A 22,022-nucleotide genomic window follows, 5' to 3' on the forward strand; every position below is an offset into this window, starting at 1 on the left:
ATAAATATTTCAGCTGTGGCTTTGCCTTAAATACTTGCCCGATGCGCAACCGGTTCAAAATTTGGGCGGTTCGCAAAGGTTTAAAGAATCCTTTCAGTTAGAAGAGTTAGCACACATAAAGGTAGAGATTTGGCTTGGCATAAAAGTTTAAATACTTAACCGGTTCATAACCGGTTCAGTTGCAAACATTTTGCAATGTGACTAATGTCATAATTGGAACTTAAAATGGAAAAACAAGCTTAGAAATGAAAGGTTTTGAATGCGCACTTTGAACCGGTTCGCAAAGTGGTTGAAAAATTGCCAAAAAAAAAGTGGTTTCCTCTTCGAAAGGATTCCTGTTGGGATGCTGCAACTTTGCCTCTAAACTGATTAGCATGGAGTCAAATATATTTTCAATTTTGAATGGCATTAAAACCGGTTTCTCTAATGTCATAATTGAAGTTAGAATTGAGCGTGCTTCAAGTATCTGTTCCCATGAATGCATCCGTTAGATACGTTTAATACGCTTTTGGGCATAACTTATGCATCAACGCGTACAATTTTCAGCATAAATCGCGCGCTGTCACCCAGCCGACTTGCCTTTTGTCATCCTCATCCTCATCATCATCATCATCATCATTATCATCGTCATTATCATCAGCCAGCCAGCCATCTATCGGAGAGTCACATCGAGTCGCAACTAGCTAAAAAACTTTGGATATCGTCTACCCGTCTCATCGTCTCGTCTCTTTTGCTCTCATTTGTTTTTTGTTTTTGTCTCTCTTTCTTTTTCAGTTTCTTTGGTCGCTGTCGTTAAAATATTTTTGGGTGTGTTCTGTATTTTAATAGCGCTACGAGCCGCGTGCGCATTGCCACTTCCTTTCGTATCGCACACACACCCGCACACACACACACACGCACGCACACCCATGCTCTCTTGGCTTGTTTAATTTCTTTCGAATTTGTCAAAAAGTAACATGATTTCAGTTTTTACTTACTTGATGTCTCCTCTGTCCTCTGTACATTAGACGCGATTTTCAGCTAATCCCGCGTGCGACTCACTTTGAATTATTAAAACCTAATCTTGATTGTATACATAAGTGAATACCTTGTCGCCTCCCTCAGTTACAGTTTCTCTTCTTCTTCTTCTTCTTCTTATTGTTTTATTTTTCTTGATTTAAGTGTTGGGGAATTTATAATATGTCTCGACGTTGCGATCGCACGAACTCTTCTCGGGCATTTCTGTGGCATTTCGTCAGATGTGGTCATAATAACTCCCCCACCTTGAGAAGTGCACATAAATCTGCGCTTCATTTTATTTATTTATTTATTTTTTATTTTTATTTTCTTCGTTTCTTGTTGCTTCTCTTCATATTTCCTTACCTTTGCTGGCTTTTAGTCTCAATTTTAGGATTAAAAATGTCGTCAGCATTTTTTAAGCTGAATTCAGTTCTGGCCCAGCTCTCACATCGTTTGGCATTGATTTAATAAAAAACACACCCAATCTACAATCTATACTGTATACACATACACATACCTATATCTATCTCAATTCCTTCACTTATTGGCTATTTGACAGTTGATTTGGGTTTTCGATTGGGCAACAAATTCGACAAACCATTCGTCATTTAAATGCGATTTTGTGTTATTTGTTTTTCGGTTTTTAAGAACTTGTACTAAATTCTCCAATTGAGCTTTGAACTCGCATCAGCTGTGAATTGCATTTTTCAGTACTCAAGCATTGAAAATGTTGGCCCTGATCAGTCACCCACCCGGTGCAAGCAGCCAAATCGACTAAAAGCAACAACAAAAATTGCAAAAAAAAAAAAAAAATATTAATTTATTAAAATTTAAAGCGCATGACTTTCAGAGCAAATGGCACAGAAATAACAACAACAACAACAACTAGCAAAATAAATTGCTATGATTCATGCGTCACACTTGCGCATAATAACTGGGAGAGGGCTAAAAACTGAACACTGTCAAACACAAAATTAATTCCAATATTCGATACAATATTCGACTAAGAAATACCCAAGATTCTGTGTTAAAGCTAAAGCTAGCTGATAAAGGGAACCTCTCTATTAGCCGTATTTACTCGTATCTCAATTTAAACTAGAACAGTGCTAAAAACTGAACACTGTCAAACACAAAATTACGAAAACTCGATAAAATATTAGACTTAGAAATACCCGTGTTTCTGTGTTAAAGCTGAATCTAGTCTATTTACCTAATTTCATCTAATCTCAATTTTAACTGGGAAAGGGCTATAATATTCGACTAAGAAAAACCCGTGCTGAAGTTTTGAAGTTGAGCCCAGCTCTGTTTATTAACTATATTTCATAATTCAATTTTAACTGGGAGAGGGTAAAAACTGACTATAAACTTACTCAATTTCAAATGATCATTCCAATATCTTCAACGTATTATGATCAAATGCCTTTAAAGATATCTTCGAACAGATTCTATGCTGCCTAATATACCCGCTTGCAGCTAAGTCGGTGCGGGTATAAAAACTAAAGGAGCACAAGGCAAAGCAAAGCCGAAACGGAGCAGGCAACAAAACTAGCGGCACATTGAAAGAAAGAAACACAAGGCGCAAGGCGTAAGACGCCGACGCAGGCGCAAATGCTGATGCTGACGCAGACGGCGACGTCGACGGCGTCGCTGACGCCAACGCCGACGCAGACGCAGTTGACGTTGGCGTTGGCGTTTGGCATCAGCTGCTGTTTGGCAGTTGCCCAGTTGTCAGCTCGACTTTTGGTAACTGTCTGCGATTTGTTGCCCCTTGTGGCATTGTGTTGCCAGGCGGCTGGCTGCGGCTAGATTCTAGATACTCTCTGGTGGGCACCTCTCCAGGTGTGCGCCACAAAAATGCTGCAAGCTGTGTGTCCCCGAAAAAAAATAAAATAACTCGCGCAATTTGTTGCATGTTGTTTGAGGTGTTTCGGTTTTTTTTTTCTTCTGTTTGCTTTTTGCCTTCAAATATTTGTGAATTTCGATTTCCAGACCAACGGAGCGCGCCAATGCCGCGTATCGGGCTGGAAATAAGTCAGGAATCGGGCCAACAGAACGCGTTGATTGTCTAATGACAACTTAATTGAGGCTATCTATCACCTGGTACTTAGTTTAGTCGAGTTTAAAAGAAAAAAAGAACATGAACACAGCAAAGCCCTAAGCTCCGCGCCTTCATAAACGATGCAATTAGCAATTAAATTTCCGTTGACCTAATACCTGGCCAAAGACTTTTCGACTTATTTGTCAATTACAAATTACGACTTGGGCCACAACCTATCCATAAATAAATACAATTATGTACCCGTCCCCCGCTCCCCCGGACTTGGGTACCTTATTTGTTGACAGTAAAATGGAAAACCGAAAATCACTCGCATGACTTTAATTACAATTTAATATTTATTTAGTTCGATAAGCGGCACAATTATTGTATAACGTAGGAGGTACACAGATATGCCTACACCTAGTCATACACGCACTCGCACACACACACACACACACACACGCACTCCCCTTGTTGATTGTATTCGAAATGTTGTGCAAATTTATTTAACAAGTCGCTGATACCAGGAAGAAGCTTGCGTTTATACGTTTTTCTAACTAATTAAAATTTAAACCTTGTTTATATTTAAATGCAATTCAAAAGCGCCCGCATAAAGAAACTTTTTACAACAAGCGGAAACTCGGTTACTCTTTAATAAACATAAGCAACTAGCGCAAGGTCGCGGCATATACATATATTATTTTAAGCTTAAACTGTTTGGGAATTATAAATGAAATTGCAATTAACTGTAACTAGGCGACAGCCGCTATCTCCACTTTCTATATGGCTTATTAAAGGCGATAATATATAGTCAACCAAGCAGAACATACTTAGTTACTCAAGTATACCCAGCATAGAATAGAGTAGAGACAAAGACCCTGATAAACATTCAACAAAGGCAGGCGTCACATTGCCAAAGGGGCGCGTTTACTTTTTAGCTTTTCTTCTGTGTCATTTTATCAGTTCGGGGCAATTGCCTAGAATTAGTTAACACATTTGTTTTGCTGTACTTTCGTGTTGTTGTTGTTGTTGCTGTTGTTGTTCTTGTTGCTAATTAAACAATTTGTATTTTATGCCATTTGAGGGCGCGCATTTAAATTAATTTGCCTTTGGCTTTTAGCCGCCGCCAGATAAGCCATAAAAAAACACGCCTAAATCAACAATTAAATTGCGATTTCAAAATGCCAAAAAGGCAAATAATGAACGCATGTAAAACCGAAACATGCTGATAGATACAAAAAGTATCTGTAAGATACATGCGCAATTTTGCAACGGCAACTGCAACAAGTCGCAGCAGCTGCTGCGCATTTGCCACAATGTGACGCCGCATGCGAAATGGGCATTAGAATCCAGCAAAAAAAAGAAGCAGATTAAAAAAAACAATCTTTTTTTTTCGGGATTAGTTTGAATTGGAAAGGAAAAGCCGAAATGCGTACGTGCAAAGTTATAAAGAACAACGACAACAATTGATGGTCGTCACAGGCCCAAAGAACGTGAGGCGACAACAACAGTGAAAAGGCAAAAAAGATACAAGATACAAAGATACAATATTGATGACTGCGTGTGTGTGTGTGTGTGTGTGGCTCAGCAACTGTGCGTGGCCACTTTTCCATTAAAATGAGTCTCAACAAAACGCAGCCAACTTGCATTTCAATTAATCCATTGCAAACCTTAAGAAATTATGCAAACAGTTATGATCACAATTTAGAAATATGCTTAGATTTACGAGTCGACCAGCTTACAATTTGGTTAAATTTACAGAATTTTAAGGCTCAAATATTCGAAAAGTTAAATGAAAAAATCCCAAAAATAAATATTCTTCAATTAGAAATAGAATTTCAATGCGCAAATATTCGAGAGTTTGAATAGAAAAATCCTTGACATACATTTTCTTTGAAAGACTTTCTTAGATAAAGTCAAAAGCAATTCTAAAAAAAAATTGCTCTAAGACAAAAATTTGTTATAAATAAATAGAGAGATCATAGATAAATAGTTATAGTATGTGGTCCATAAATTATATATATTGTTGTTATATTTATTATATATATTATACAAATAAGAACAGTAGAAGATATTCCCATTGAAAATGTTATTAGAGCCCATGTACAAAAATTTGTCAAGCCCAGAACTCGGCTAGTTTCTGAAACTTTTCATTTATACACAACTATTAAGAAATAATATTGCAACGATTGTTGTTTGATGACTCTTTGAAGTCTGTTCCCCTATTTGGATTCTAATAGTCAAAATAATATTGCAAAATCACCCGACAAATAGTTTTTTAATAAAATTCGAACTCGTTTCTACTTGCGTCTGCGTAAAATAGTTCGAAGAAAAGCAGCGCCAAAGTTTGTCTTGATGATTATGGCTGCTTACTAATTGAAGCAGTTCGATCTTTGAAGACCTACTTGCACACAGACACGCACACAGACACACACATACAAGAAAAGAGTGTGTGCTGTGTGTGCACATTAAGATCAGATACAAAGATACATTATCTGAGCTGAGCTGAGCAACGTCTTCGCTTTGTAGGCGGCGTTTGGCGCAATTAAAACGCTTAAAGCTAAGCAGCAGAAAGTCGAGACAGTCAGTCAGTTATACAGACTCGACTTGAATTGACTTTTATGCTACTTAAAGATACATGCCACACACACACACACACACGCTTACAGAATGCCCAGAGTCGATCGGCCTGGCGTTTGGGTGTAGAGTTTGATCTGCTCTGTCTCTGTATCTGTGTGTGTGTGTGTGTGTGTGTGTGGTAATGTATAGATATAAATAAGCGATACGTGTAATTCGGGTCACTAACCGTTAACAATAAATTTCATTTGTTTAAAAAAATCCAACGCCAGCGGCTTTGAGATACAGAGAACTGTTGCTGCCGCTTGGGTAAGAAATTGACATCTGATCATTTGTAATTATTATTGCGCATTGCGAGACATGACATGGCAGCCACTGGGCGTGGTCACACCCGACGACTGTATATATCTCTCTCTATATAGCATTGGCTGGCCAATTCAAATGAGTATCGAGTATTGAGTAGCTGGTTGGCTGCTTGTTTAATGACTGCATTCTAAAATTCGGCGTATCGCGTTCAAGTAATAATCATTTACATGATTCTCAAATAGTTCACTGAACTCCTTCAATCAATCTTAGATTCGGAACAATTAATGCCAAAAAAAAAACCAACAAAACTTCAAAAATAACTCAACTCTGTAACCACATGGCTGCTGAAATCTTTAAGAGGGGTTGGGTTTGTGCGAGGGGGAAGGGGTAGGGGGACTTGTCAGCCGCGTTTCGGTGGGGATCGAATATGAGGCTTTCTTTCTTTTGATTTGTAAGTAGTTTCGGCTTCGTCGTCTACTTGAAGCGTTTCAGTTTTCGTTACGTTAAGTCCAAGTTAAATGGAACCAGAAATTATTTGAACGCCTTCAAGTGCTCACACACACACACACACACACACACACACACACACACACACACACACACACACACAACCTATGGAGCAGAAGTCTAAAGTATAAAGTCATAGCGTAATCATGACTTGATGCGATTATAAAATGCTACAACAACAACAACAAGACCCTGCTTGAAGGCAGTATGAAAAGAAATTAGATACACACACACACATCTACATATATCCCAGTAAAAAGCAACAACAATAAGTTTCAATATTCAAATGAAATTTTTTGGGTAAAAAAATGACTAACAAAATTTGTTGTTGTTGTTGTTGCGTTCTCGGTGCTTAGAATTGTCGAGTAAGATTTTATAACAACAACGAATTTGAGACTACCAAGTGAAATGCTTAAAGAAATGTTAACCCACATCAAAAAATATCTCAACTTAACACACACACACACACACTCTCACACTCGCACACACACTCACACTCGCTCAAGTTATAAACAATTAAAGAAACTTTTGTATAGAAATTCAAAAGTGGCAGCTACGAAAAATGTTCAAATGCCAGTCAGCAATTGGTGGCAACTGCTTTCGACTTGTGGCAAAGTGGCAGAGGGGGGGGCAACTTAAATGAGTTATGTTGTGTGGGTGTTGCTGACAATGAGACTGCCCATGCTTAAGCCAACTTTCTAGCAAACTAACTCAAAATAAGTCAACTAAAATATTTGTGTGGAAACAAACAAACTTTATACCATGCAAACATATATGTTATATGCATATGTTGGCTTAAGTTCTTTATAAAAAATATAAAAGAAAGCATAAAAAGCTACTGGCAAATAATGAAAAGTAGCGTTCAGCTATAATTCGCAAGCAGTTCTAGCTCTTTTGTTAGCTTATAAGCCGCTAGGTTTCAGTCGATTGATTTTATAGTGCATTTGAATGTGAAAATCTGTAGACAAATCAATTGCAGATGTCTTGCCACTTAATTTGGACTACAACATTCGCTATAACACGCCCATTGGGGCAAGGTCTGCGCCCGCCTCCTAATTTATATGCTCGTAACAATACACTTAACAATCGGCATTGGCCATATAAGGCAAGGGGGCAGCCCATTGAATTCTGTGTGCATGTGTGCGGAGTGTTCAGTGTAATGAACTTGTCAGCCAGCCATGTTTAGGGTGTGTGTGTGTCGATGTGTGTACGGCCAAAGAAAGTCACAGACAGCACGCATAAAGTACAATGAGTTTTGGAGATATGAGTGTATGAATACAACGAATGCGAGTACGCGTCTTAACCACATAATGACTATTCAAATGCGAGCTCTGCTCCATTTGTTTCCAGCCCGATTGAGATGGCGATAGCAATAGAAATAGTCGCCTAGTGGCATAGGTAATCCATTTGGCTTGCCGATATCTCTGCAGCTGTCACAGAGACACCGAAAAGACACAACATACTACTACGGCACGGCTACAGTCCGTTTGAAAAGTATGCGCGCACAGTTGGGTCCCCAACACTCAACTTTGAGCCAGTCAGTCAGCCAGCCAGCTGCGCCCGAAAGCTTATTCCCCCCATCCATGCGCCGCCTTGTGGGCTGACTAATGAAACACAACCCAATAATTTAGTAAGTTTTACCTACGCATGCGCAATTCGACTTACAGTCGATGCCTCAACAATTGTCACAGACTATAAAAAAAAAAATAAACGTAAAAACAAAAACAACAACTACAAAACGAGCAACAAAGAATTCGGTGGTTTTGTGTAGGCGAAGTTTAAACACTCTTAACTTCAATTGGGGACAGCTAAACGATTAATTTATTAGTTGAAAATTTCCGCTTCGCTAAGAGAAGAAAACTTTAATAACTTGTATTGATTTTTATTGCCAATTATTATTACTCTTATTACTAATTTTACTATTATTATTATTTTCACTATTTATATTATTATTATTAATATTATTATCATTATTATTATTATTATTATTATTATTATTATTATTATTATTATTATTATCATCATTATTATTATTTTTTTTATTACTATTATTATTAACATCATTATTATTATTTTTTTTTATTACTATTATTATTATTTTTATTACTATTATTATTATTATTATTATTATTATTATTATTATTATTATTATTATTATTATTATTATTATTATTATTATTATTATTATTATTATTATTATTATTACTTTTATTATTTTTATTACTATTATTATTATTATTACTATCTATTTTTGTTTTAGTCTTATTATTATTATTAGTATTATTATAATCATTATTATTATTATTACTATTGTTATTCATGCAAAATTTAATCTTTGATCGGTTAATTCTCTGTCCGCTGACCAAACTAATTTCGAATTTCGATAAGTTAATGCAACTAAGATAAGTTAGCATTCATGTTGGCTATTTTCAGCGGTGCTCAGCAAGCTGATACAGCTGTTTTTAGCTATTTTTAAAATTAACTTCAGCTACTTTTTTTGGTAGCTGCCAACACTGGTAATGTTATTATCGCATCTATAGGATAGTCGCATACGTTTTACACATTCGCTGTTAAACCCATGATACCCTATGTAAGGGTAGCTGAAAGAGTAGTAAAAAATGTCACTGAACTCGCGCGCGACGCTTTTTCCAACATATATTTTTTTGGGTGTAGGCCAGGCTTGAGCTGGGAAGTAAACAAAGGCACGTTTGGAAAAAAACGAAAAAATCTTAGTTCGGTTTTTTTCTTTAGCTAGTTACAATTGTAAGTAGCACAACACGACGACGACGGCGACAGCGACGTCGACGGCGACGTCGACGGCGGCGGCGGCAGTTGAAGCAACTGCGCAGGCGCGCGCGTGTGCGTCATGAAATTAGTTTATTTGTTTGCATAAGTCGTTTGTGCATGTGTGTGTTGTTGTTGTTGTTGTTGTTGCTTTTGTAGCAATTTCTAATAAATTTGTTGTTGGCAGCGCCAGTGTCATGCACACCTGGAGCATAATTCGCCAGCCATGAGTCAATTTCCGTCAGCTGCGTCCAAATTATAACAGAAATTGTTCAAGTAAAATATATATATGAATAAAAATGCATATGTTAAACTAAAAGTGGCTGTGTGTGTGTGTACTGTGTGTGTGTGTGTGTGTGGTTGAGTACTCAACCGAAGAGCCGAAAGGGTGTGCAAAGGGGTTGGGCAGAGAGCGAAGCAAGCTCCACTTAAGCCACAAGAATGGGCTACGTATTGAAATAGGGAATACTGCGACGTTAGAACAATAAACACTGTACAAATCAATGCTCGATGCCACTTGAATTCAACCGGAGCGACACGGCGGAACCAGCGAGATTGGGATTGGGATTGGGATTGGGTTTGGGAATGGGTCTTGGGATTTGGGCACTTTGGTAGCTCGAGTTTTCATGGGTTTGCCCACTTGAACGTTCGATGACATTTCAGTTTTTATTTTAGTATTTCGACTCTGTGTAATTATAATAATACATAAATTTGTGTGCCGCAAGGCACGAAACGTAAAAGAACAAACTGAGTTAACTCGACCTGGAGATGCTCTGTAAAAAGTTCGAAAATCAATCCAATATGAAAACTAACACAAATTTTGATGGGCTTTGGCATATGAGAAACTGAATATAATAGTTCTCGATCTCAAAGATTCTAAGTTCTAAGAGAAGTGCTTGCATCTGGTTATATAATAACTACATAACTTAAACCTTTCCAATTAACTGGTATACATAAAAGTGGCATATAAGAAGCTGCATACTAAATTTAATAATTCCCGATCTCAAAGATCTCGAGATTAAAGACATTTGAAGAGCTCACCAATGTTCATTGCTGTCATTCAAACTCTCTTGCTTATGCATCTTAAAGTACGTGGTATACATATTAAAATGGAATCTGTAAAATCATGTCGAGTGCTACAAAGTTTAACGATTCCCAGTTACGTACTTATAATACCTAAATAAATATAAAAGATATGTATGCGTGTGTATGTGAGCGTGCGTGTGTGTGTGTGTGTGTGTGTCGTGCCCTCCAGGCACTGCTGGTCTTTCGGCTCGGTACTCGTAGCTGTACTTATATGGGACCCCATTAAAATGCGTACCATTCGCACTTCAGACGAAACAGTTAGCGAGTGTGAACTGTAACGTTGCTTTAACTTGTCTTTGACAAATATAGTTCACTGTACTAACTCGAAGAAGAGCACATGCAATAACTTTGTTAATTTGTCGTAATTACACACACACTCTCGTATGGGGTTAAGAGAGGGAGAGAGAGGGAGAGGGAAAGAGGAGGCGGGGGCGGCAGGCAGCTAGAAATACCTCCGACAGTTACTGTCTGATATATTTTTTTCGGTTTCTGTAGCTGGGGGCCCCCATCACAATGCCGTGCTTTATTTAAAGGCACAAGGTTAACACATATTGTCGCTGCGTGTAGGTTCCACACAATGTAAAGCAATGGCAATAATTATTTTTGGTTTTAATATTAACAAAACGAGAAATACGAAATAATGAAAAAAATAAATAAAACCATCTACTCGCCTATAAACCAGTTTTTAGTTGTTTAATTTCAATGCTTAATGGTCACAATTGATTGGAGTGATTATTTTTATAATTTTTTTATTATTATAAATGTTATTGTTAGCACGTTTCAGTTTGTTATTGATGTGATCTCAGCGCGGGCTGCCGAAATTTGAACTATCTCAAGATATAGGCATTTTTTTGACATATCTTTCAAGCAAAGACTTTTCTCTTTATTTCCTGGTCTAATCCAGTTCCTAGACAGCTCGCGTATTCCCGCTTCGGCTGTGTGTTGCTATGCCACGCCCCTTTTGCTGGCTGTCAAATCGACGGGCAGCTTCCTAACTCAAATTGAATAATTATCAATTGTTAATAAATATGTGCAAATAAATAAGTAATAAACGTAATCATAAACACAATTTGACGTCGTTCAATGACTAAGTTCCTTCCACAATACATACATACATACACACACACATATATGCATATATGTGTATGTGTGCGCTCGTCTATACCCATTAAATACCCATACGCATCCATTCAAACATATATAAATATATGTATATATGTACGTATACATGAGTACTCACAAATGCAAATTGTAAATCAGATACGGCATAAAAATATTGAACACATGGCGCAGCGTTAAGTGAAGTGAAGTTTGTAGCGGGTGTAGCGGGGGGCCAGGGGTGTAGGCGAGCGGAGTGCGGAGTGAGGAGAGCGGGGCAGGGGTATTGGATAAGGGGGCAGAGAGCTGAAAAATCGAAATGAAATGAAATTAAATAAAGCACAATAAAACGTACTTAAAGATTGACGATTTTTGTGCCAGCGCCGCGGCGAGCACAGTGGTTCCATACCAATTAAAACTGGAGAAATCCACAAAAAATATAAAGTAATATATACAGTTAAAAAAATGTTTATGTTTGTTAAAGATTATGTTAAGCATTAGTGTTAAGTGTCAGTCTGTTTCTAGCGTTTAACAAAAAAACAACTGTGAGACTAGAGAAAGACTATATAGACAGACATACATATATTTAATTTAATAAGTAAACTTTATAAGTCCTTCAAAAATATATGCTGTATTCTATACTCTATTTTCTATACTCTAGATTCTATATATATATATAACCACCCTTATCTATATGGGACTTTTGTCTGTGAACTCTATCCAAACTGCGGTTTTAGTTGGTCTCTGGATGTTATGTATTCACAATAATAGCTTTAGATGATGCTGCGATAGATTACTTCATTCTATCCAGATTTATTAAATTATATGATTCATTTAAATATTTTTTCCTCACTTTGAAAATTAACTAGAAAATAGATATAAGCCAACTCAGTGCTGGGCATAAGGTAATCTGCTAGTTTTATTGAGCTTTTTTCTTTGTGATTTTTTGCATTTGTTTTCTTAAAGTTTTAATCAAGGTGCATAGCGCATAAGTTTTTGGGTAGAACGGCAGAGACGACACACACACACACACAACACACACACACACACACACAAACACAATAATTAAATATATATGGATGGGCATATTGGCTATATATGTAGCCGATTATGAAGAATTTGTGTGCAACTGTGAGAGTGTATGAGTGTGTGTGTGTGTGTGTGTAAGTGTGTTCGATCTTAATATAATTGGCTGTCAGTGCGACGTTCGATCGCCCCTGAAAAATACACACACACAAAAAAAGCAGCGCACAAAATGTCGGCAGCTGTTTGTTAGCCGAGAGAGTGTGTTATTGTTGTGTGTGTGTGTGTGTGTGTGTGTGTGTGTGTGGGTGTGTGTCTTACTTTTGATAAAATTTATTTGATTCTCCTTTATATAAATGCATTTTACAGTCATTGTTATTCATAATTTCTTGGCCCATTTCAAAATGGCTCGCAAAACATTTATATTTCGTGTGAAGAATGCACGCGTGCCCCTTGCCCCTCGTATTTGCCCTGCCCCCCTTTAATGGCAAGTGCTGTCTGTTGGCTAATTGAAAATCAATTAAATTGTGGCATCACATATTGCCAGAGCATATCAGAATATCAGACAATGTCAGACGCTTGTCAGAAATCATGCACAAAACAAAAACCAGCTCGAATCCTTATATTTTTTTATTCTTTTGTTTTGTGGCAATCGGAATTTAAGTCCAGAAAGTCAGGTTCAATGTATCTTCAAGTGCGTCTTAAAGCGTTTCACAAGTCTCAAGCGGCACAAGTTTTGCATGCCCAAGTAGCTCGACATTTGGGATGGTTCAAGTTGAGATTTGAGTTTTTGGGATCGGGAATGGATATTATTAAAATGCGCATTTAATTGAACGATAAAATTTCTAATTATTTCAGGTGAACAAACAGTATACGGCCAACGATCTGGAGGCTTTTATGAAGATAGCCGCCAACTGGCAGAGCACCAACCACAATTTGTTGGAGGGTGTCGATCTGAAGACAGGTAAACTACATTAAATCTTAAACACAATTGTTGTTTAACATCATTTGTATTCGTTTGTTTTTGCACAGAAATGACGCAATACATGAACAGCCCATCGATGAACATGTATAAGAAACGCGAGCGTACACAGAACTGGAATCACCAGGAGAAGAAATACTTGCTGGATCTGTGCCGCAAGGATATGCGGATCATTGAGAATAAGCGACTAGACGCTGGCCTAACCGCCGTCAAGAACAAGGCCTGGAAGATCATACATCAAAAGTTCTCCAATCAATTTGGCACCGATCGCACCTGCAATCGCCTCAAGGAGCAATGGCGTCGCATGAAGGGTGAGCACGGCAAATATCTAACTAACTTATATTCTAAGCTAATCATTCCTTTTGTTTCATATCAGCCTGCACGCGTAACGAGATACTCGACTATAACAATCGCCTGGCCAGATTCGGCGCTGAGGTGGCCGATCGCAAGAAGCCCTCACCGTTCACCTTTGAGGTCTGGGACTTTATGCAGGAGGCGAAAAAGGCGTGCAAATCGGAGGCACTTGATGGCATTGACTACTCCAAAATACCGCTGGCACTTGAGGAGGACTTTGAATATCGCGATGACTACAAATTCAATGCTGATGAGCATGATATGGATGAGTAAGTGCCACAGCAACTACGTGAACGGGGCAAACACAACTAACTAATCTTTTTGCTTGGTCAATTGCAGCAGCCGCACACCGCCACAGGAGCTGTGCGATGTGGACATCAAGGAGGAGGAGACCAATGAAACCTTCAATGAGACCTACAATAATCACAGCAACGATATCCATGCCAATGGCGAGCGTCTGAGCGTCTCGCCCAATCACAGTCGCAATGGCCTGCACGAGCCAGAGAGTCCGGCGGCCGCAACGCTGGACGCAAGCAGCGCCTTTTTGCCGCCCACTGGTGGCGACATGTCCGGCTTTCAGCCCAGCTTCAACATGAACAACATATCCGCTACGCTGGAGGCGCTCAACGCGCTGCGCAGTGGCCAATTCCCGAGCGCAGCTGCCGCAGCGGCTGCTGCCATACAGCAGCATCAGGCGCAGGCTGTGGCCCTGCAACAACAACAGCATCAACACAGCAACAACAACAACAACAACAATAATGAGGATGATGATGAGCTGCTGAAGCCCATGGCCAAACGACAGCGCACAAGCAGCAGCAGTCTGGCCAGCGAGGAGCAACAGTCAACGCTGCCTCTTCCACTGCCACTGCCACTAACCGCAGCTGTGCCCCAATCCGCAGACAGTCAAGCCTTGGAGCGCTGCAGCAGCAGCAGCGGCGTTGTCGTCGTTGGCGGCGGCAGTAGCAGCAGCAGCGCAGCCGCCGGCGCCGCCAGCAGCAGCACAGGCAACTCCTTTGAGCTGCGCCTGTTTATGGAGATGCAGAGCAAGGAGCATATGATGCGCATGAAAATACTGGAGGTACAATTGCAGGCGGCCAAGCACAGTCGCGATCTGGTCGAGATTAACAAGACGCTGGCGCTGCAAAAGCTGCAGGAGCTGGCCAGCAAGCGGTTGCCCAGTTAGAGCAACGCATCGTTCACTGTTAACTGCTTGATTATCATCGTTTTCATCGTTGTTATAGTTGTAGCTGTAACTTTGTAGCACGTAGCACACTTAGCACGTAGGGCGTAGCTAAAGTTAAATTTTAGGATAAGCAACAAATTTTGTAACCAGAGACAGACCGGCACACACACACACGGAAACACACACAGAAGCATAACACATGCATTGAGCTGCAATTCACAACATTCCTGGCATTGTTTTGACCAGTATTTAAAAGCTAGAAGCACACACACATACACACACACATAGATAAACGGCAGCTCATAGCGCTTGCAGCTGCAGCGGCGCACAAAAGTATGCCATATTATTTTATATAGTTAAAGGACTCTCGCCCTCAATACAACAGCAGCCCATGCATACAGCCTACCTCACACACACAAACATACGCACACACACACACAGGGACACAACAGACTCCTGGGCAGAGGCAGGTGAGTTAAGGCACGTGTTTTGTGGCTCTGCACTTGACCAAGTCAAGTGATTTGTGAATACGCCCGAACGCATTCAAGTTTTTAGTTCTACTTAGTTCTAGTTCTAGTTGTAGTACCCGTAACAGCTCTCCAAGTTGCTCAAACCTAAACGCACACACACACACGCACACTCACACATACACCAACTCTACTTACCACAAATGTATTTTAAAAATGTACTTATAAAATATATACATATATATATATGTATTTATATATATGTATGTATATATTTTTGACTTGAGTTCGACTAACGAAATGCACAACAAATCTTTTTTTATCTTATTATAGAACTAAGTTAATCCACTTTGCATATAGCGCGCATATTATCTATATGATCGGAAATTCTTAATGCTGATTTATATTTATTTTGTATAGTTCGTATGTGGACATGTTTTTCGTTTTTAAATGCCATATTAATTTGCAAGTATATCCACACATTTATTGTTTCAAATGTTGTTAAGCGATCTATCCATATATATATATATTTATATATACAAACATATAACATACATTATATAAAAGAGCCTTTACTTTGAAGCAGCATTTCTTTTTCATTTTATTGGCGCCCGTTATGTAACGCTTCTTGTAAAGCATTTGTAAATGAGAAATACAAACTATTTTAAATAAAATGAAGAGATATTATAATCGTAAGACCACCAGTTAAATCAAAATTCCTAAACCAATCATTCATCTATATCACTCAAGACGACTCCTTTCTGCGCAAGCTCCAAATTCTCTTTGCATATGTCAGCAACTTTTTATTGCTTCGCAGTCTCGACTCCACATAACGCTCCTGTAGCTGAATGTAATCGCTTATAAGTGAAAGCATTTCACGCTTCTACGAATGATTGCATTTGGTGAAAGTTGACCGAACTGTAAACTGTGAACTGAACGACTTACCCGAACCAACTCTCCAATTTGTTTACTCCACATGGCTAGTTTCTGAGCAAAAACAACAGCATAAACAACACATATTCTAGGGTATATTTAAGCAATAGCACTTACCTTCGCCTCGAGATTTTTAGCTTTTTCGTTGTCTGATAACAGGCGCAGCTGTTGAGGGATCAGTAGATTCCATCTAATGAGGCACTCCATCACACACCTGGGCCTGCAGCAGCACCACATTGTTGAATATTGAATTTAGAATTTTGAATTTAGTTTTGTTCAAAATAGCATGTATTTGGAACAGATTTACGTCTGCCTACTGTTTTGTCAAATGCTGTTCTGGCCAGAATTTTGCTGAATCAATCTCCAGAAACACAATTTCAATTATCTGCTTGCTGTGTTCTCGCAACTCGTGATTCTTTCAAGTCCAGACTGGCGTTCACATTCAGACTATCTTCTTCTTTTTTTCGGTCCCTGATCATTTTGTTGCGCAGCTTTTGCAGCTGTTCCCTTTGCTGACGTGGATGTGAAAGGGTTTAGTTAGAGTAGGGGTAGCACTTCTTAAATATATTTCCAGTACGAACAATTTTCAAAAAGTGCATATTCTCTACGGCCCTGGCTCTTTCGTAAATCTCCTTGGTATAGGGCCGAGGCATGATATTCCAATATCCTTGCGGCAAAGCATCAAATATGGGCTTCAACAAGCTATTGGACTTGAGCACTTTACTAGCCGGCAGCATTTTGCTCTTATAAAAAAAAAAAAAAAAATATCACTACAAATTTAAAATAACACAGAAAGTTGTGAAATGAGGTTTTAATTTTGAAAAGAGTTTACAACGTTTAATTTTGATGGAAATCATTATTCAGAATTTCTCTTAAAGGCGCCTACTAAGGTACGTATGCTTATCAATCCTTGTCGGATGAATTTTCATCGCCTTTCTTCACATTTCTTTTCATGTCCTCCAGCTCTTTATCCAATTTCTCAATTTCCCTCCTTAATTGCCTTTGCTTTTCGAGAATACGTTGCAGCTGTTCGTGTTCCTTTAAATAGAAATTGAAAAATTAATATCAAAAGTTAGAACCGAATGCCACTCAAAGTAACTAACTATTTTCCGAAAGTGGACGTTCTCTCGCGCTTTGCCCCTTTCTAGAATTTGCTCGCAGTAATGTCTGGTTATAATTGGGCCTCTCATAGCTGGGGTTGTGCTTCTTAGAGAGAAGTTATTTATGTACCAAAACATTTTTGCAGCAGCCCTTAAACTGAAGTTTTCCATGACCAATATTTCGAAATTCCGATTTTAAATGATCAATTTTTTTTGTTATATTTTCCAAAGGCACCTAAATGAAGTTTAAATGAAGTTTCGAAATTGAGCCTAAAATGGGCAGACTCGATAATGAATTGGTTGCTTTTATATTCGCAAGGTTTCACCCTAACTATAAATATCTAATTATATACGAGAACGTAGTTGCGATCATTTCTCAAAAGAAAAATTCAATTTTAGTCCGCCTTTGTCAAGGTTTTTGGTGTAGATATTGGCAGGCATTCTTATGGCAAAGAAAATTATTCTTAAAATGGCAAAATAAAAGAATGTAAGCCTAACACTATTTTCTATCTACCTAAATCCTAAAATAAAATGACATGACTAAGCAAATTTTAGACTGTTCGATGTTCTCTTATCGCATTCTCAATGTCCTCTAGCTGATCATTTAGGTCCACGATATTCCTATCTAGTTCTCTTCGTTTGGCTAGCTTTCTCCGTCTTAACGTACGAAGCTGATCATATTGCTAAATGGAAAAAAAAAACAAATTAAAAAGAAAATAGAATCATTTCAAGTACAAACTATTTTCAGAAAGTAAATGTTATCCGTGGCTTTGCCCTTCTCGTGAAGCTTCTCAGTGGAATGCCTAAGTAATTCGTTTGGAATTAGCTTAGTAATAGTAATTAACAAAAAAAAAATAAACAAAAAAAGACTCACTTTATGTATTGTAAAGACCACACTCTTTGGGTATTCAATAGATTGAAAACATTTTTATATTTGCTGCGCAGAATATTTGCCATATTGAATGTCGCCACAGCCAGAAATTTTAGGTTGGAAAAGAAACAAAAATTTTGAAATTTAATTTTTCTTAATATATATACGCATCGTTTAAAAATCGAAAGGCAACTGAATGTATTTCCAATGACTACGTTACAGTAGACATTTTTGACAATATGTTCATATATATTCTTGGCTAGGAAGGAGTTGATATATGAAGTCAGTGTAAATATCACGCACTGAACTTGAATTGAATAAGCTAAAAACAATGCACTTAAAAGGAACAAAAGCACAGCCTTTCATTCCAAATGTCGCTTTTCTATGCGATTCTCATTAATTGAAGCAACGCATTACCATGATGGAAGCCGAACACAAGAAAAACCAAGTTTTTAATAGAAAAACCAAGTGATTTAATATTATTAGAATAGTGCACCATATATTTGGATAAAAATTACAACGGTTATTTAATTTAAGAATCTTCGTAGAGAGTCATATTTGAATTGAATTTATCGTCCATATGGTTGGCTTCCTCGTGCAGTCTATTCTCCATCATTTTCAATTGTTTCACTGTTCAACTTTGCTAGGACGTAGTTAATTTTTTTTTCCAACTCTACTATTTTTAAGTCAACCAATTTGCGCTCGTTAAGTTTTCTATTCCTTTTAAAACTCGTGTGCACATGTAGCTTTGGATAGATAAATAATTAACTACATACGAGAGGAGCTACATTTATAGAATACAAACTAGTTTCAAGGAGTTCAAATAGTTATCTCTTCTGCCCATCTGCTTATACGTTTTACGGCTGTAATGCCTGGATAATAGATGACGATAGATTATTATGTGTTACCCCACAGATATCGGGGAGCTCACTTGAAGGTCTGTTGATGAACAGATCTTAAGGGTCTCAACAAGCACAGCGCAGCTCTCTTTGTTTGCCCGAAGAAGCCTTCCATAATTAGCATCTGAAAAAGTAAAAAAGAAAAGTAAAATTTTGAACAGGCACAACTAGACTTAAAAATGATTGAATTTAGTACTAAAGGAAACTGACATAGGAAAATATTAAAGCAATGGCTCCTACGATTTGACAAGTCAGCCATTCAGCCGGTCGTCTTCTTTTCGCGGTCATTGTTTTTCTTTTTGATGCTATCAATTTGCTTATCCAACTCTTCAATTCTCTCTTTTATAAGGTCCCTCTCCTTAAGTATTTTACCACGCAGGTCCTTCAGTTGTTCCCGTTGCTATAATAGGACGCGTGTTAAGAATCTGATGCACAGAACTCACACTCACAAACAAACCGTTTTTAAGAAGTGCACACTTTCCCTTGCCTTGCCCACCTCCCGGACCCTCTCGGTGTACCTAGAGTAGGGTTTAGAGCAAAGCTGAGCAGAGCTGAGCGGACTTTTCCGGGTAGCATGCACACACTTACTTAATCACTTGTTGACAGTAGAGTTGTTGGGGCTGCAACAAACGAAGGTTTTTCGCAACGAAGGCAGACACGGTAAGCAAATTTTGAGCCATTTTAAAATTGTTTCTCTTCAAATTTGGAAAAATAATGAATTTACATGAAAATATTGAATTTAATGAGTATACAGAAAAAGAGTCTGACATAAATCAAAATGTTGAAGGCTAAGGGCAGGCTAAATAGTTTATAATAAAAGGCTATAAGCAAAACATGTTAGGGATTAATTCGCGTCATCCTTAGAGCTGAAAACAGATATCGAATATGAGCATAAAGGTGAGCTACATGCTATTGATATGCCCTCCAGCAGCAGCTCTTCCCCTCCATAGAAAAAAACGTTAACTATATAAAACTATTGTAATTTATTTCACTCAAGTTTTGATCGTTAAGGTAAAGAAGGTGCGTTAGGCGTACATGGTCCTGGGCTGACCGGGCTGACGTATGGGCGCATCGTAATAGAAAGGACGCTGCTGTGGCTGCGACTGTGAGCCGCCCCTCCAGCTGTTGCCACCACTGTGGCGCGAAGGTACGGCCTGGGCGCCGGGCAGCAGGCCAAGCGCTGCAAACAGCGCCAACAGCAAAAAGCAGAGTGCGTCGAATTTCATGTTGTTCTACGGGAAACCCTTTTCGTCGACTAATTAGCCCGACTCACTGGGCAGAGTAATTTATATAGACAGTTCGCATTGTGCTGGTGAAGCACCGAGCGGGGTTTTTGTTTTGCATACAAAGAAACTTGCGTCTGTCACTGATAAGACCACGAAAATCACCGCCTAATTCTGCTTGCTCTTCCCTCTCTCTCTCTCTCTCGATCTCTGCTTGTTATCTCACTTTATGAGGCTCTCTATATTTTTTGTTCACGCTTCTCTGGCCGCGTTGGTTCTGTGCTCGCCTGCTCTTGCGGCGTGACTTCTGCCGGCTTCTGCATTTGCATCATTTCGATATCGAAATCCATTTGCTTAATGCTCCTCGTCAGATCTGTTAACATGGACTCTACGCAACGCTGTCGCTGCAATAGCACCTTGGAGCGGGCCTCCAGCTCGTTGCGCTCCTGGGAATTTGTATGTTCGCATGAGTCTAGGTGTATAACTAAGTATATACTACTTACCAGACGCAGCTCCTCCAGCTTTAGATCCATACTGTTGCCCATTACATTAGCCAGATTAAAGTTGTTTTTGATTAAAAATTTCCTTGAAAGAGGTTTTTAATGCATTTTGTTAATAATTAATAATGCCTGAAGTGGCCTTACCAGTTGGTTAAATCTTTGGTTTGTTTTAGAATTTTGCGTATTATATTCGACATTTTCTAATAAGTAGTTAAACGAAGGCCAAGAATTCAATTTCTGATAAGAAAGGAAAACGAATTTAGTCTTCTAATACACACAATTTTGATGTATACTCAAATGTAACTAAGTTTTTTCAATATGAAAGTAATGTTGTTTTTAGAAATTTGCCCAAATCAACGCTGCACATTTGACGCGGGCATGCACATTATTCGTGGACGTCACTGTGCTAATGCGCTCAATTGAAACTCTGGTGCATACTTTTAGGCTAATTTTAAAGCTAATTTCGGTAATTGTCAACTCATGCGCTGAGCACGTCTTCAATGACCTTGACCTAGCATTTCTCGATCAGCACCATGGAAAATTCATTTGTAAACAACTTTTGTGTTAATTGTTCGATTGTTATGAAAAGATGGCAGTCAAACCAGCTGTTCCGCTTTAAATGCACCTGAAAGAGGGGTATTTGATCTGCGAAGGGAATACAAGAACTCAATTTTGCTCTGTGAGATCGAAGCTATATATTCAAACATATTTGCATTCCGAATAAATTCCGAACTCAGTTCAAATGCCAATTAAGATTATGTAATCAAAAAAATGTAATACAATTTCAATTGAGGGGTATGTACTTCCTTCCTTCCTACCTAACGTGACATAAAATATAAAATGTTCCGAATTGATCAGGAATCAGTTAATTTTATGCGCTTACGTTGACTTGCGGCACCCAGAAGCAATATCAGAGTTAATTTACAGGCGAATAAATATTGCTTATAAATACAATTTAATGAATGACGTTGCGTAAAAGAACGTTCTGAATTTTAATTCAAAATGTTAACAGAGCCGAAAACCAGTTAGCAATACGTACATAAGGACTGTTAGATGCAAGATCTAGACGAGCATTAAATTTATTTACTACAC

At 38.4% G+C, this 22,022-nt stretch overlaps 3 protein-coding genes across 6 annotated transcripts in view; 1 reads left to right on the forward strand and 2 right to left on the reverse strand.

The window, feature by feature from the left end:
* Nucleotides 1-15,900, forward strand: part of apt (apontic) — a 45,704-nt gene extending 29,804 nt beyond the window's left edge. For all 3 annotated transcript variants that reach the window (XM_064687781.1, XM_064687780.1, XM_064687782.1), the window contains 4 exons: nt 13,277-13,382; nt 13,451-13,711; nt 13,777-14,023; nt 14,094-15,900. In XM_064687781.1, coding sequence (XP_064543851.1) covers nt 13,277-13,382; nt 13,451-13,711; nt 13,777-14,023; nt 14,094-14,937 — 1,458 coding nt within the window. In that variant the 3' untranslated portion in view covers nt 14,938-15,900. The remainder of the gene's footprint in view (nt 1-13,276; nt 13,383-13,450; nt 13,712-13,776; nt 14,024-14,093) is intronic.
* A 2,880-nt stretch (nt 15,901-18,780) lies between these two features.
* On the reverse strand, nt 18,781-19,954 carry LOC135432227 (uncharacterized). 2 transcript variants are annotated; one of them, XM_064687794.1, is made up of 6 exons: nt 19,796-19,954; nt 19,665-19,725; nt 19,448-19,607; nt 19,240-19,331; nt 19,114-19,180; nt 18,781-19,054 (listed from the first exon to the last, which is right to left on the reverse strand). In XM_064687794.1, exons 1-3 carry the CDS (start codon nt 19,885-19,887, stop codon nt 19,467-19,469), a joined length of 294 nt encoding a protein of 97 aa, XP_064543864.1. In that variant the 5' UTR covers nt 19,888-19,954; the 3' UTR covers nt 18,781-19,054; nt 19,114-19,180; nt 19,240-19,331; nt 19,448-19,466. The 2 variants fall into 2 exon arrangements, with proteins under 2 accessions (XP_064543864.1, XP_064543863.1); XM_064687793.1 differs by having other exon boundaries at nt 19,418-19,607.
* A 551-nt stretch (nt 19,955-20,505) lies between these two features.
* Nucleotides 20,506-21,230, reverse strand: LOC135432228 (uncharacterized). Its single transcript, XM_064687795.1, has 3 exons — nt 21,075-21,230; nt 20,934-21,015; nt 20,506-20,876 (listed from the first exon to the last, which is right to left on the reverse strand). The coding sequence occupies exons 1-3, from the start codon at nt 21,125-21,127 to the stop codon at nt 20,670-20,672; spliced, it is 342 nt and encodes a 113-aa protein (XP_064543865.1). The 5' UTR covers nt 21,128-21,230; the 3' UTR covers nt 20,506-20,669.
* Nucleotides 21,231-22,022: the final 792 nt, after the last annotated feature.

This window comes from Drosophila montana, unplaced genomic scaffold, assembly GCF_035044405.1.
Source record: "Drosophila montana isolate Dmon_TW-CO22-7 unplaced genomic scaffold, ASM3504440v1 contig_3200_1, whole genome shotgun sequence".
Lineage (NCBI taxonomy): Eukaryota > Metazoa > Arthropoda > Insecta > Diptera > Drosophilidae > Drosophila > Drosophila montana.